The 16,693-nt window shown below is 36.6% G+C and overlaps 1 protein-coding gene across 3 annotated transcripts in view; it reads right to left on the reverse strand.

Annotated features, from left to right (window-relative positions):
- The window catches only part of LOC136853115 (homeobox protein PKNOX2-like), a 638,842-nt gene that overhangs the window by 3,356 nt on the left and 618,793 nt on the right, over positions 1-16,693 (reverse strand). The window contains exons 6-8 of one of the 3 annotated variants that reach the window (XM_067128415.1): positions 16,034-16,155; positions 12,064-12,283; positions 1-3,460 (exon numbers count right to left, since the gene is read on the reverse strand). The exon at positions 1-3,460 is cut by the window's left edge and continues 3,356 nt beyond it. In XM_067128415.1, coding sequence (XP_066984516.1) covers positions 3,276-3,460; positions 12,064-12,283; positions 16,034-16,155 — 527 coding nt within the window. In that variant the 3' untranslated portion in view covers positions 1-3,275. Of the gene's footprint in view, positions 3,461-11,994; positions 12,284-16,033; positions 16,156-16,693 lie in introns of all 3 variants that reach the window. The other 2 variants (XM_067128414.1, XM_067128416.1) reach the window with 2 other exon arrangements.

A 16,693-nucleotide genomic window follows, 5' to 3' on the forward strand; every position in this document is an offset into this window, starting at 1 on the left:
TTACACACTACCCGCTAACCTTACGTATAACCTACTTAAAGTGTGTACTCGTATACCTAATATATTAGTTGCACAGCATCGTATACTTCGTTACAGATACCTGAATTGAGGAAATGAATAGTGATGATTTCAGAAAATAAATTCTCTTGCTTTATACAAGATTCTCTTTACACATCTTAAGACAAAGAATCAGATTCTCGTGAGATGAATGAGGATTCTTTGGTTCCCTAGTGTCACCAACGCTATAAGTGAATATATGTTTTCCCCAACACTCTCAACAAACGAGTGTTGCTCTCACAACGTTCACTTCACCCCTCAAAAGCGCACAAAGAGCATCACAGTCATCTTTATATTTCCACACGAGAATTCACAGAACCACTGAACTGCATTACGGTACACCGACATTTTCAGATTTATATTTCGTTTTTGTTTCCTGCATCCTGCTGAAATGCGTTGAGGATAACACACTCTGTAATGTGATACGGCCACTCGGTGCATGAAACCCATCCATGACAAGTTATGCAGCCAACTTCTGAGTGATCTGTTGTTGTTGTTGTTTACTGGGTGGTCATGAAAAGTACATTGGCACTCTCGAGATCACAGGAGGAAGAGGAGGAGGTGGAGGAGGAGGAGGGATACATAGATCTGGATACACTTCACAAAGAAAGATATCTCTTGTGATGCACAGACATGAAATGTAGGTACAAATGACGATGACAAAGCACGGGGAGATTCTTGAATGTAAAGTGAAGCAATACAGCGATCAAGTTACTTGGTGATACAGCTGCACTGGGTTGACTCTGCTTCGTTCTTCTTCTTCTTCTTCTTAGGGCTTCCATCTGGACAGTAATGAGTAGAAAGAGGCAGTGTCACCCAGCAGAGAGTGAAGTTAGTAGTTTGGTTGCTCAACTTGACATTCAATCAGCCCACCTGCATATTCCTATAAGAATGAGTTAGCTTTGTCTCATTCTTCTTCTTGGACTGTTCAATTCATTCTTACATGGTTACATTATCAAAATAAAAAATAAATGGCACTTGGTATTACAACCATTCAACGAAAAATTAAATGCTTACTATAACATCTACTAAAAATGAGGATTTCTCTCCTAACACAACCACTTTATATACTGTATAGTTTTCTTCTGAAGATTAGTTATTATCTAATGTCTGGACACAGTTCTGTTAATTAGCAAGTATGATTGAGTTTACTGAAATCACTCATTGTATTTCACTACATGTACTCAGTCCTTTTGATGACCTCATTCTATTTCTACAAAGCATCTCGTGTGACCTTCTCATCCTATTTGATCCACATTGAAGTACACTACTTATTCATACATTAGAATTTCAAACTCTTCCGTACATGAGACCTACATGCAAATCTACCCTTCAAAAGGGAAAAAGTTAATTTCTTACTAGTGTTTCACTACTAATAGCCTTTGCTTCCATGGATACATGACGAATGATTACAATGTCTCCAACTGATGGCCCTATCAGCACTAAATAAACAATAAATAATCTGAGTTCCATGTAACACCTTGAAGGCAACAGTTACTTTCATTGGAATAAGTCATTACAGAATAATGAGGTTTGATTTCGTGTTTGTTAACAGAAAGTTACTCTGAAAAGCCTTGATATGAACTGTATTCTTGACTTTAGGATTTATGGGTATACTCACAAATAGGATTTATATCTGCTTGTCTGTGTCATTCCTGATGATTAAAATTTCTTAGGAGACAAGTTTTACAAGAAATGAATGTTCTAAATCAAGCTACTGCTGGCACCAATAAGTTAAAGTTCACATAAGGTAAATGACTGTTACATTATTACCTCCAAGCATCCATATCAGCATTCCCTGTAGTGTGAGTGACGGAAGAAACATCTCCATACACTTTGGTCTTAATTAACAGCTTCGAAATAAGAGTGAACATCAAAAGAACTGGTCTAGTAAGACTTGCAATCAGCATTTGTGAAATTGGTGCACTCTGTCAAGGGTCTTCTAGGTTCCTGTGCATGAGAAATCTTTGTCTTTTGAGTGAGATACTACATTCTATTTCTCTACCATCGTTTACAAAGATACTTGCCACCTCATTACCCATGAATTACACTTACAATTATGCGATTAACATTCTCACACTTACGACCTAGTAATAGTATACCTCACTTTGGCCCCAAAATGTGTCTACTCATGTCTATGACTTGGCTACTGCAACAATTTGCCTTTATTCTCACATTGGCAATATCTTCCAAGGAATGAGGAACAGAAACATCAAGCTGATTCGTTGTGTAGAGCAGGCAGAGGGTCTTCCCTTCCTAAAAGCAGTGTTTTCAATATGATACTCAATACAAGATAAAAAGTTGTATGACAGCTGATTCTTATATTTTGAAATAGTTGTTCTACTTTGTAACACCTTACTATCACCGGAGTCTTTGCTTTAACACTTCCATAACAAATAAACACATTCAGTTTTACCAATAAGTTTTTGCCTTCAGTAAAATGTGTGACACGTTCTCTTGAGATACATTTAGGCAAAATAATGTGTGTACATCAGATAGGTGTTTTGATAATTAACCTATACCATTTGCATATACATTCGTTCTCAATCAATGTGACAAATCCAGCAATCCATGGGTTCTCCTTCCTCTGTACAGCTACAGAAATTAAAATGTGGCTCATGCAACCACTTGAAAAACAGGAATTTCAGGGACTGGTGGATTTGTCTTTTCATTTAAGTAATCCACTTTACCAAGTTAGTTTATGTAAGGTGTACTTACAGGACACTGATGAACGATAACATATGGGTAGTCATAATAATACCAACAATCTATTTATCTTAGCTTTAAACTCCATTCACACATAAATCAGTCTAGTAATTGTAAATTTAGCAGTGTAAACAACCTGGCTGGAAGCAATCAATACTGATGGGGATATCGTTATTCAATAGTATATTTATTTCTTCTGCGGTAATGTGAAAATCCTTCAAACTAAGCTCAAACGTTTATGTATATGCCTTTCTATACGTCTCCTGATAGCAACTGTGTACAATTTCTAAACTGTTTCCTGTGTGTGTGAGCAGCCTCAGATACTGAACATAGATCAACAAACAGTACTTCGTTGTTTGTGGCACAGCTGTATCCTCGACATATTTATACTTCCTCTTTGAAAACAAAATTCCTACATGATTCACTATCATGAAAATGAAAGCCGTAAATGCATCCCAAAGGTGGGAAAATGAAATTTAAAATCATTTCAACATCTTAAGAGAAAACCTGGACTACAAAGAGCCAATGTCGATGTCATTGTCAAAAGGGCTCTCACGTCGTTGCAAACTATCGTTGTCCTCCTCATATTCCCCCTCTTCCTCTTTGACCTTTTTTCCTCTTCTCTCCTCCTCATCTTCATCCTCGATCTCTTCTACCTCCTCTTCGTCCATAGTAGAAGCTGGGCTCGCCGTCACCTCTGAGAAGGAAAAAAGAAATCGTGACACTAGACTCCACTTATAACCATGTACAAATCTCAAGGCACTCTCTTACAATTATCTTCGCTGTTTCTTACGCAGTATTCAACCTCTCTTCTCTGCTTGCAATTTTTCATTTCCCTCACATTTGTGCTTTATATTCTGAGAAAGTTTCCACAGCCACTTCTGGCAAACTTCCTCACCCAGTTTTAGGAAGTTTCCTCAGCCAAATCTAGCAAACTTCCTCAAACGGTTTTAGGAAACGTCAATGGCCAGTTGTAAGGAACTTCTTCCACCAGTTTTAGGGAGTTTCCGGCCAGTTGTAGGAAGCTTTCTGCCAGTTTTAAAAAGCATCATCTATAAATCTAGAAAAGCAACCCCATGATAATACAAATCAATAATTCATAAGAGTTACTAAAGTTGGCCAACCTGATGTCTCCCAAATCCACACTGTAAGATGAACTCCAGAAAACTTATTTAAAGGCACTCCTGAGGAAGTTGTAGGGAACTTCCTTGGCCATTTTTAGGGCGTTTCCTCGGCCAGTTTGAGGATGCTTCCTAAGCCAGATTTAGGGAACTTCCTCGGCCAGTTTTAGGGAGCTTCCAGGCAGTTTTATTAAGTTTTCAGCCAGTTTGAAGAAGCTTCCTCAACTAGGGCAAGGGAACTTCCGCAGCCAGTTTTGACCTTTAAGGCTTGTTCAATATGAATATTTTCTTATGCGCACACATTTTCAATAATAATAATAATAATAATAATAATAATCCTCATTCTTTTAAAGCTCAAAATGATTACTAATGATCTATTTAAATTTCATGATGAAAATTCTCAGTGAAAAGAATGATGTATTGGGACTCCAAAAAAAGGGTACTACGTCATAAATCTAGAGTATATTGCTTCATTAGCCATAGGTTAAAATGGTAACCAAATGTTTGGTTAACTTATCTTAGTTGGACAAAAATGAAATAGTAGCGGAATACTGCATGTAATTTTGTTTCATCTAAACCATGTAACATTAATGGTCTAAAAGCAAGATCAAGACATAAATCAGAGGCAGAAGCCAATATTGTCACCGTAAGTTGCAAAAACTAATGAATTTTAAAAATTAAGCCTACGCAATCTCCTTTATATACTGATAACAAAATCAACTTCTTTTGATGTAATGGATGGATTTCAGAGGGTTTTTAAAGTTGCTGCAAACTTTACATATGCATTTATCATGGCTGAAAAACTTCAACTGTATGTAACAATCGATCACACTTACAACAGACTATGATTCTCCAGTTCACATTTCATCCATATTATCAAAACATGTCGTTTTAACTTTAAGTTCCCTTGCCCCGAAAAAAAAATAATGAAGTGACCTAACGGCAAAGGAAATATGTCAAGTAAATATACTCCGCAATGTTAGCCAAATGACACAACAATTGCAGACCCTGAGTCCCTTGACACTGGAGATCCCACGTGATCCCCAACTTCAGATGGACGGACATTTATGTTTAAAGGTAACAAACAGTAATGTAACATAGAACACAGATAGAAGTTATATTTACGTCTCAACAGCACCAAGGCACTTTTAAAAGGTCAATACAAAGTGACCTACTGCCCAAAATGGTTTCTAAGCTCGCTGCATAATTTTTATATTTTTTCACATATGGTTACCTATTCTAAGGAAGTCCACTTGGCAGAAATTATGGCGCTTTTGTAATATTCTACAAAAACGTAGGCAAATAATAATAATAATAATAATAATAATAATAATAATAATAATAATAATAATAATAATAATAATAATAATAATAATAATAATAATAATACAAAGCAAGATCCACGAATAGATTAACATGGGGAAGGGGAGACTTTTTGTGTCTATAATGCATTATCACTCACAACATGCCTCTGCGGCCCCTGTAGAAGACATTAGACGTATGGTAGTGTTTCCTTGGCTTCCAGTGACACTTCTTTCTGCCTTTTGCTTTTCTCTGGACTTAGCTCTCATTTTTGAACAAAATACTCGAATGTGATTCACTGGTTTTGTGCAGCTACCTTATAATGGCGTAATTATGAGATCATTATGAGATACTCGTGAACAGCCGTGGGTCCTTGAAGAGCTCTTCCTTCCAGGATCTGTTTCTGTAACCAAAATTTTTTTATATGGATCACATCAGATGATATCCAACCTACTGGGAATTAGTCATAAAACACATTTACCAATTTCTGAACAAAACTAGAGATGGTATATAGGAAGATGGGTTTAGATTTTCAAACAATTATCCGGGAATGTTCTCCACCTATTGCAATATTTTATATACCACGATTTTCCCTACAAATTTTGGTCCATCCATGCAGCAACAGCAATATGCTGTAAATATGCCTCTACGTCGAACTTCTCAGTTCCAGAGGTCCTTTATTCCTCACACCAATGGACTGTGGAACAGCCTCCCCCAGGATGTTGTGCAACTGGAACCTCAAAAGTTCAAGCGAAGATGTAATGCGCTACTACCATAGAGCATTTCACCTTGTGTTTTTTAAAAATTTATTTATATTCATTTATTCATGAAATTCGTTAATTTATATTTTTTCTTTTCTGATACCTGATCTCTTCTATGTTTATTTCCCATTACCTTCTCTTAATTCTTTCGAATGAAAACCATATTCTTTGGAAGCTTGAATTTCAACTCAATGGCGCCTGTGGGCTTGTTCCTTACGAATACGGTTCCTCTCTTGCATAATAATAATAATAATAATAATAATAATAATAATAATAATAATAATAATAATAATAATAATATAATAATAATACATGACAAAATGTTGTATATATGATACTTAATTTCTCAGCACTTTTGAGTAATTCAATTTTGTAAAGCTGGTCTTGAAATGTCTACAAACTTTCACATACACAATCTATCTGAGCCTCAAGTTCTCACTGATATAATAAGGATCTTGTTCTAAGGTCACGTTAACAGTTAGTTCCATGGCAAAATAAATCCCACTCCTTTGATTACAATAGTGATATACAGTATATATACCTATGCTATATACAAAGATAACATCTGTTTGTCTGTACGTTTATTGAACTCCTCCTATGGTTTAAGTTGAAAATACAAAAAGCTATTACTGAAATCACTACGAGGTAGTATCATGATGATGTACTTTTTTCTTAACTCGGTCTGGACCTCTTGCATCACTGGGTGCCAAACAATGACCACTGCCACTTCCATGAGATGAAAACTGTAATGTAATTTCTGCAGATTTTCCCTGCAGGTCTCAAGTTTTCACAAGTTCAGAAAAGTCGTTTCCTTTTAGAATGTCATTATTCTCTTCATCAAAACAACACGGATACAAAGGCAACCTAGTGGCAACGACTGCTGACTATCTGCAATCCCTTTTGCTACACTGGCGTTTACTCCAACTAAATATCCAATAAACTTTGTACTCACATTACTTTAATGGCGCATATTTTCTGTTAAATTTTTCTAATGTGGCTTGTGTGGCAAAAATGCACACGACTGCAAAGAGCCAGTAACAATTTATTGGAAATTTGTGGCATATGTAGGGGCACAAAAATAATGTTTGTGCTATAAAGGCTTAAACATAAAGCATATTCTATAAGTAGTCTGCTGGCATATCTGTTGGCTGACAGGTGTACTAGTACTACTGTAGTTACTGATTGCACAGTAAAATAACTGATTCAGGCATAGCCCACTAATGCACAACATATTTTTGTCAACTACAACTAGCAGCCATCCTTATTTTTAACCACATAAGAATACTGTAATTTATACAGGTGGTTGGTTGGTTAAGCAGGTCATATTCCAGCATACGCCTTTGTCCAGATATGACATGTAAACCTTGAAATGTGTACATGGAATAAAACTGAATATGGACCTGAGGACTTGGACCAACCAACCAAGACAGAAATAGCGTTGGAATTTACTCCTTCATTCAATCCCTTGTGACGATACGATGGCATGGTGCCATAAACCGAATGTTTACAGCTTTTAATTGATCGTTAGCTCTCACCTCTCACACTTTCAGGACAGAAAAAATGATCAATGACTTCGTCCATATGTGCCTCAGAGAGCTGGTTAAATTTCATAATAATACTAAATAAGATACAAGGGATACAGAAAATGTGTTGAACTTAATGACAGTGTAATAAACTGATAATCACTCATTGCAGTAAATTCTTGCAGTCTTGCCTCTTCTTCCTCGAGGTTCAGTACCTCAGTTTCCAGCTGTAACCAAGCTATGAAAACGTCTTCCTAGTCATACAAATCAATCGTTCAAATTTCATTAGTCCAAACTAGGTGCAATGCTTGTTTCACTAAGCATGCTCAAATAAGTCTCTTTATAGTTTATCGTTTTGTCTTATCCAGCTTTTTTCTTGTTATTTCTCTTATATTAGTTCTTATTCACTTTTGTATTTCTTTTTCCTGGGATTGTAGAACACTTATTTTCCAAGTAGGGGTGCAGCTCGGCTCGTAATGATTGTAAAACACTCTGTCCAAATGTTTATGGCTCAGATTTTTTTCCGCTGATGACAGTATTTACTGTTCTCAAGCGTAAAATTTTCCTCAACACAATTTAAAATAGTCCATGGAAATTATAGAGCGTAAAATCATTTTTATTTCCAAAGCAATAACTGTTAAAAATTGTGCACCTGTATGCATTCTATCCAACTTTGCTTTTATTTACTCATTTATTTGTTTTTATAAGAGTATTAAAGATTTATAATACGACAATCCAAGGGTTAACTATTCTCCCCATTAATATTATACACAGAATTAAGTAAAATATCTGCTGCATCCTACCAATTCAAGGAACACACTAAACACTATACATTATAATTAAAAGACAGCTAATATTACTTCCAGGATATAATTGGCAAGGACCAAGAAACTAATCTAAACCACATTTCTGCGCAGTTCTCACCACTGTGCCAAAAATGTGTCCGCCTATGGTGCAGCATGTTGGAATCTTTCTGCACAACACTGATGCAAAAATATTAATGACGCACAAACTACTGCATCGAAAGAGTTGATCATCTAGGACCACCCTAGATATCATGAACAAGAGCATTAAAACATGATCAAAGTCAGTTAATGCAACTGATAAAACTAAAGCGAAATAACTACTTTGATACGCTGCTTTCTCAAGTAATACCTGTACCTTAAGAGTTGCAGGTATACAAGATTATAGAAACATTCTATATTAAAAAATATTAACAGTACTAATGGCCCAATTATGTAACTAAGGTGTCCATACTGAGCGTTATACTAAAGTTTCTCAAGTTGGTATTTTTTCGAAACAACTTCGTTACTTTTCAAAGTTATTTTGTTTTAATCAGCTTCTGTTGAAAACAGTGATTTTAAGTGCAAGTTTACCTTCAGTGTAATGACAGGATGCATCTGTGCAAGTAGCAGCTTTCTGGAATAACTGACGCAATTAAGAGCCTGAAACCAGGTCTCAGTCAACAGTTAACCGAAACTATCCCTAAATTTTAGGTTCAATAAAATTCATTTTCTAATATCAAAGATAAACATTAAGTCATACCTTATCTTTTCGTGTAAGTCCAAACAAATATACTGTGTTGGGTACTGACACGTTTGCACCGTTTCATGCATTTAGTTCCTGACCATCTTTGGTTTTCTGATTATAACTGAAGAAGATCCCTAAATCTCTTATTCAGGTAGCTTTGCTGAGAATTAGGCAACGTCTTTTGACCTCAGTTCAGGAGTATTAGGACTGAAACAACTGTGAGCATAAATATAACTTCTGCATCCATATCTTGAAAATAGAAAAAAATTGCTGAATTATGACAACAACAGTCATTCCATGACAAGAACATAACTAATACATGAATATTGCGAGGGATTATGGGATCATCCATATATTACAGTGTCAACATTCAATACTCATGTACGGTAAGGCACGGTGGATCATTTAAATATTCAAATGGACCATCTGTGCATTTCCATTCTCTGCTAGTGGTAAGAGGACAATTCTTCTACTATTACTTCCCCATGTCATTTTGCTGTTAAACGAAAGTAATTTGAGAATCTGGTCTGAGATATTTATTTAAACAATAGACGTCAATAAAATGAAGTTGATAGCTCTTTAATGAAACGACATGACTGTCAAAAGTTTATGAAGCTGATATTCTTCTCAGTTAACTGCAAACAGACTGCTGCTTGTTACACGGAAATTAAGTCAACTACTTAAATGCATCAAAGAGAAAAACTTGTGTCTTATCAGGAACTCGGTTATGATAATCATGACTAGGTGCAAATGCTGAATGATCTAACCACTGATTCCCCGATTTATACATTTCTCATGTTGGTTTTTCTTCCCTAAGAAAACCTCAAAACAACCACTATCAGCTGTCTTTTCCTAAAACAACCACTATCAGCTGTCTTTTCCTATAAGCCCAAAAAGCTTAAGAGTGCAGACAGTTTCTTGTGATACCAACAAGGCACTGACGACAGGGCAGGATATCTAAGTCATATAACAAAGCTGACAGAATAATGTTAATAAGAAATTCAAGGACTCACTGACAGGTAAGCCTCATTTTCTAGTCTCCTAGAATTCTTATGAAAATCTATTAAAAGCGATACAATACTTATACTGTATAATGAGTGTACATGAAAATATGTTCAAGCAGTCAAAGAGCAGACTTATTACGTTATATGCCTAATGTTTAATATCGTTAAAAGTCGTAAGACACTGCTTTTGTAGTGATATAAAATATATAGAATAAATGCCCACAACTGGATATCAGTAATCATCAGAATCTGTGTTAGTAAGTCAAACCTCAGTGCATATTATAGCTGAAGTGTAAAGTTTAGTAAGCGCTGTGCATTGGCTATCTAATGGATAGCCTAACCGATTTTAAAGCAGTGCAGGAGTTACAGTGAATACATCAGTACATTAGTTTGCAAGTGTGAGTTGAAACATGAGCGAAAGGTGAACGCAACACACGAAATGTGGAATCTGTGCCTTGGTTAACTGAGTGAAGTTGCTGAGGTTTAGATGAAAGGTGATACAATCTGAGAGTCTGTGCCCTGAGTGAACGAGTGAAGTCGTCCAGACTTAGATGAAATGCGACACAATTTAGTGTCCAGAAGGAGATTTAGGAAGCACTGAGAAAAGTATGTTAGAGTTTAGAAAGCACCAGCACCCTCATGCATATGAAAAAACACACACACACACACACACACTAAACAATGACTCCCATTCTTTGAGCTATTGCAAAAACAATCATATGGTACTTTTCATGATTTTTTTCTACAGTATTGTGTGTTTTTGCGACGGATTATCAATAAAGTACTCCCAACAGCGCTCGTTATAATACAGGAATTGCACAATCTTATTTGTTGACGTCCTAGTTCCTACAAATGTAACTGAAACCACAAGACTAATATACTTTTATGCCAAGTTCCTTTATGTGTGGATTAGTGGGTTTATGATATTAAAATTTGCAACAGATTCCTCATTTCTATGGTCAATGCAGCTTCAAAGAATCTGGAAGAATATATACTATCATGACTAGATAACATACAGATAATTTTATCCTGTATCCAGACTAAGTTTCGTTGCTGTCCGGGTGCAAGTGTGTTTAAAGCCCTGCAGATAAGCCAGTTTTGTGGTCGCTGCAAGTTTTGAATTTTCTATCTGCAAAGAACTTTTGAGGATGTAGGTTGCCAAAGATGTTACTAACATGAAACTTGTCGTCGCAAACAATGCCGCAACTACTTAAGTCATTTATTAAATGTTATGGTTACTGCATTAAAATGGCAACACTTGACATACCAGAAGCTCCATAAACTTTCCTCCTTGATAAGACACCTTCATTGGTACCATGAAACCCGTCATGAAGCATTGTGAAAATGGAGTTATTATTTTTTTCCCGGCTATGGTAAAAAAAGGAAACCAAAGTTACCATTGATAAAATATCTGACATTCTGAGTATTTATCCATCAAGGCCAGGAAAGAGACGGCATTAAATGGCTGGTTTCAAATTTCCACTCGGCTGCAACAGAAATGTAAGAAACTTGAACCTATAATAATATATATCATTCAATTTTGTAAGTCATTTGGATCCTCCGATAGAAAAGTTGAACACTAGCCAAACTAAAAGTGGATGAATGGTTTATATAACTGCAGTGGCAGAGTAAAGCTGAAAACTGACTATTTGTTGCAATTACTTTCTCAGCAGAGCAGTGCAAAACTATAAGGTTGCCAATTGCTTTTGATGGATGTGTGCACCTATAAAAATATGTGAACATACAGCTGGGTAGAAAATTAAACCCAGAAATGAAAACAAGTTGTGTGTCATTACCCAAGATGTCAATTTCTACATTCACAGAGGACAAGACAGCCACCGACCAACTTTACACATACACAGACTAGACCATAAACCCTTCTATATAAACAAACTAGACCATAAACTCTTCTAACCTCAAGCACTGCAATCCACTCTTCGGTCTACTACTAAGTAAAGGAAGCCCACAACCCCAAAGCCATGCAACGTACCCGTGTTAGACAAGGTATTAGTCTTGCGAGCGAGTGGTGAAGCTGTACTGATGTTATTCTGAGTTTTACCATGCAGACTTATTAGACTATCTGGCCAGAACCTTGTGGCAGAGGCCTTCGGATTGTAGGCCTTCGATTTCTTGGTCTTCTGGTCAGGAGGAGTGGAAGCATCAATCATTGGCTGGAGGATGCGCCGTCGAGCATTGATGAACCAATTGTTGACTTGCAGAAGCGTCAAGTTCGTCTGCGCTGCGATGTGCCTCTTCTCATCTTCACTAGGATATGGATGCTGCAAATACAAGAGAGGGGATGAGAATGTGGGCCTCTTGTGGAACCTTCAGCTTAAGTTTTGTACATGATTCAAAAGAAAATGGTTGAGTAACTGCACTCTGTAGTACTGTAGCAAGTGTTGCAACTACCTCATAGTCCCTCAGAACCTTTCTAAACCCAACCTGAGCTAACCTAACATAAACATTCTTCTTTAGCCGTTTGCAACACCTCCGACCCCAATACTAATTTGTAACCCCCCACAGTGCAATCAGGATGAAACAGTAAAAAAAATTACATGGAATCTAAAATATAAATGACTTCCTACAGACTATACTGTACTTGTGTACCAAAGTGATGGGCTGTATGAAGAAATGACAATACAAATACAGTATATGTATATTCATGACTGTGAATCATTATCTACGTACACTTCACGACTGGTTGTACACAAATATGCGGACATGCATCTATCTATAACTGGGAGTGTATGAACATCCTGAATGACATCAGTTACTTGAGAAATTTAGCAATATCTATTGTACCTAAAAAAAAAAAAAAATTATAGCAATAACGACCAAGTGGCTGCATAAATTTTGGAAATTATCATGTTAAAACGAGACCTCAACAATCATGAAACATCACGAAATAATGTGATGCGACCATCTCTTAATACTTGGGTGTCTTGTATAACATCTAAAACGTTGAAAAATAGTAAAAGTAATAGGTTTCGTTTTAAAGAGATCATTTACCTTGAAAATATTTTTGAATTTTCGCCAAATTCACTGTTAATAGAAAATTGTGAAGTTCTCTTTTACTGGTTCATTGTCAAGATTTTCTTTTCAGTTATGATGCTGCTTTATTCTACCGAGGGCCATTGAAAGTGCTTGAGCTCATGAAAAATTTTACCAGAATTTGGAAACAATGAAGTAATAAACAAGCTCACGTGAATATTATTTCATAATCATTTAATTTGTTTCTTTTAGTTTTTCTAAAATTTTACTCTTCGCTTTTAATATCCTTTTTCTGTACAAAACTGCTTTTCCAATTGGAACCTTTGGGCTCGTAGCAGCATTCTGCTTCTCCAACTAATTGCACCTTGGCTCGTAATAATAATCATTATAATAATAATAATGAATGTATTTACGTTAGCTTTTCTCTTCATGGGATTAGAAATCAAGTGAGTCCTCTCCACTCTCCTCTACCTTGTACACTTTCCACCTAACTGCAAATCTTGCCTAGGTCTTATCTACGGTCTTTTCCATGATTCACTCGGGATTCATACAGGTCTTCCCCCAGCTGCTTCCAGATCTTCTACTGTTCCAACTAGTTGTTCCCCATCCATTGTCACCACAGCTTTAAACCTTTTCAATCAATCTTGAAAATCTCAGTCTCTTTTCAAGGCTCTAGACACCACATTTCTCCATAACTTCTTCACAGATGACAAACAGTGTCAGTCCCATTTTTCATTTTATTATATACATCCTAATACGATTTATCTAACAAAATATACAAAAAAATATATTGATCAACATCTACAGTAATGTCACATAGTCCGTCAGCACATTCAACTTCCACGAATCGTTAAGGATTCCTCACAAACAGCAAAAGACTTCCTGAAGATATCAACTAAAATGAAGGCAGCTTTCAAAAGAAAATTGTTAAGTCGAAGTCTGAGGAAACAACAGCGTCTTCTCAAAATTAACTGAAAGATCACCATTTCCACTTCTATGCCAAGTAAAGAACATTCGTTTTTCAAACTATATAACTTTCACCCTTACGGGATGGCCTTCTGGTTCTCATACGGGTTGCCCATGTGTGCAAGAGCCCGTGCTAGCAATGGCCATCTTAAACCAACTCATCGTGATCATCTGGTTCTCAGCAAGTCTTTCTCATCCCCAGCAGTGACCCAAATTAGTCGCCAAAATTCCTGGTATCTAATTCGTGGTTGGGGTCAAAAGAGGCAGAGTAATTTTTCTGAAAACGGCCCTAAATCATTTCCGCACCCTCCCCATCCTCGCTGGAATCGATCCCTTGTGACCAGAAGTTGATAACCACTGGACCACGTTATCTTTGGAATGAGATTTTCTCCAACATACAATTTCCCCTGCAGTGATCTAGTTCTTCACCATACGCTTTTTTGAAACCATTAGCTTTATACATTAGTTGCAACACCTTTTTTCTATGGTTCAAACAGATTAAGCCAGCCTTATGCTATTACAGCCCCAACCTCAAGGAGGCCTGTTAGTGTGGTGCGGTGTGAAAGGAACAGAGGCCCACTGTGGATCTCTGAACTCATCCCAACCAACTGAGATGAGTCGCTTATCTCCCATGTAATTTGAATGTTTTTCTTATAAACATCTTTTCACTAAAGAAACATTACACGAACAGTTCCCCTTGGTTGAAGATAGTCACAATATCAGTGTTTATGGAAAAAAAGTCTAGGGTTTGGCCAGGTAGAAAAAGCAGATCAGCCACATACATTTAGCCATTTAAATCGTTCCCGCCTGTTTATAGTTTTGCCTGCGGCCTGTCTCTGGCTATAGTTTCCGCTTGGGCTTTCCATACTGTCCTGTCAATATGGCAGCTTGCTCGCAACAGTTCTTTTAGTAGCTGGCTGGTTCCATCGAAGTGACCGCTGACATTCTGCAGGCCCTATTATATGCCGACCATGTGTCCGGAGACTGAGATTTAGCAGCGTGGGTGAAAAATTATGCCATATCTCTGTTTTTATGACAAAATTAAGTTGACAGCGATAATATCTAACGTCAAAAGTATTTTCAATGTCTGTTTTAAAATCTTGGCTAAACATTAAAAAAACTTTCACTTGAATAGGCTCTTCACGTTTTAGACTGAGTGATGACAGGAAATGTTCTTCTAATGCTATCATACCATTTAACGTCTTATCCGCATTCATATTTTCTGGCCCTCTTAAGAATATAAATATTTAAGTTTACGTGAATCCCATTTTCTACGTCCGTCTTCATAGAAACTGACAAGAAGATACCAGACACTACAGAAATAAAATTCATGTTTTCTGGAGTCTTTGTATTTTTATCCATGGCGCGAACTGTTTGTGTGTAAGTATGTATGGTATATATTATATATATACATATGTATATAATATATATACATACATACATACATATATATATATATATATATATATATATATATATATATATATATATATATATATATATATATATATATATATATATACATGAGTGCAGAACGACAGTACAGGTTCCGCAGACGTAAACAACCCCAACCTTTCCTATAACGCCAGGTCCTGACCTAACCAAACCTTACCTTCTAACCTCCCGTCGTTCAGCAAACTAACCAAGAAGGCTTGTATAATATCTGAACTAAACCTTTCTTGAGATCTGCAATCTCTGCACTAAACCTTTCTTCAGAAATCTAAAAAACCTTAATAAACTTTCCTTACAACAAGCCTGGAAACATCACCTACCTACAGTGGTCTTGCCTACAAACATCTCTTGAGAACTGTAATCCACATCTCGCAAGCTTTTTAGCCTTCAACAGAATTATCATTTCTTTTCACCTTCTGGAAACTTCTCTAATCTCGCATGAAGTACACAGAAACACCAGGTTTCCACACACCTTCCAGAAACACCTCCAGTTAATCCAGAGGCGCCCCTTCCCCCCCACAAGAAGAAAAGACGGACGCATCCCCCCAGCAACCCTTCGAGTCTTCATGCAAACATCGACTCTGAGAATGCAACGAAATAACAAGGATGAGAACTCTTACGACGATGTGTTGGAAGAGCCAGGCTTTCATAATGGCGGTAGCGTGTTTAGGAAGAACTCCTCGCTTCTGCCGTCGCATTCCTCCATCCTCTTCCTCCTCGCAAGATGGCGGAGTCAAGGGAGCTGCAAAAGTAATAATTAATTACTCATTACGAACGCAGTCTCTCATGGACAGTACGTAACGTCACTAAGGTAGGGACTTGCCGCCTCTACCTATAATGATGTGAAAGAAGTCCTACATCTCTAAACAACAAACAATAAGAAAAATCATAGGAAATCAAAGAACACCTTCTGTGAATGAGTTCAGAATATAACCGTTGTCATCTAACAGCTTAAGCTTATGTGCCCTTACAAAAGAAAAAAAAAAAGTGTTCCAGTTGCATTCCGATCCTTCCAATGATTCAAACGTGTAATGAAGTTATGCTAACCATGGGAAATATATTTCTGATGAGGTAAGTGTTACTCAGACATAAGAACCAAATTAAGAAATACAGCGGAAGAATTTCAGAATTATACATTATCAATTATGCATACATATGGAAAACATATCCGCATGCACACGCACGCACACAACACACACACACCCATATATATATATATATATATATATATTATACATATATACATGTATGTATATGTATATACGTACACACACATGTAT

This window comes from Macrobrachium rosenbergii, chromosome 26 (genome assembly GCF_040412425.1).
Source record: "Macrobrachium rosenbergii isolate ZJJX-2024 chromosome 26, ASM4041242v1, whole genome shotgun sequence".
NCBI lineage: Eukaryota > Metazoa > Arthropoda > Malacostraca > Decapoda > Palaemonidae > Macrobrachium > Macrobrachium rosenbergii.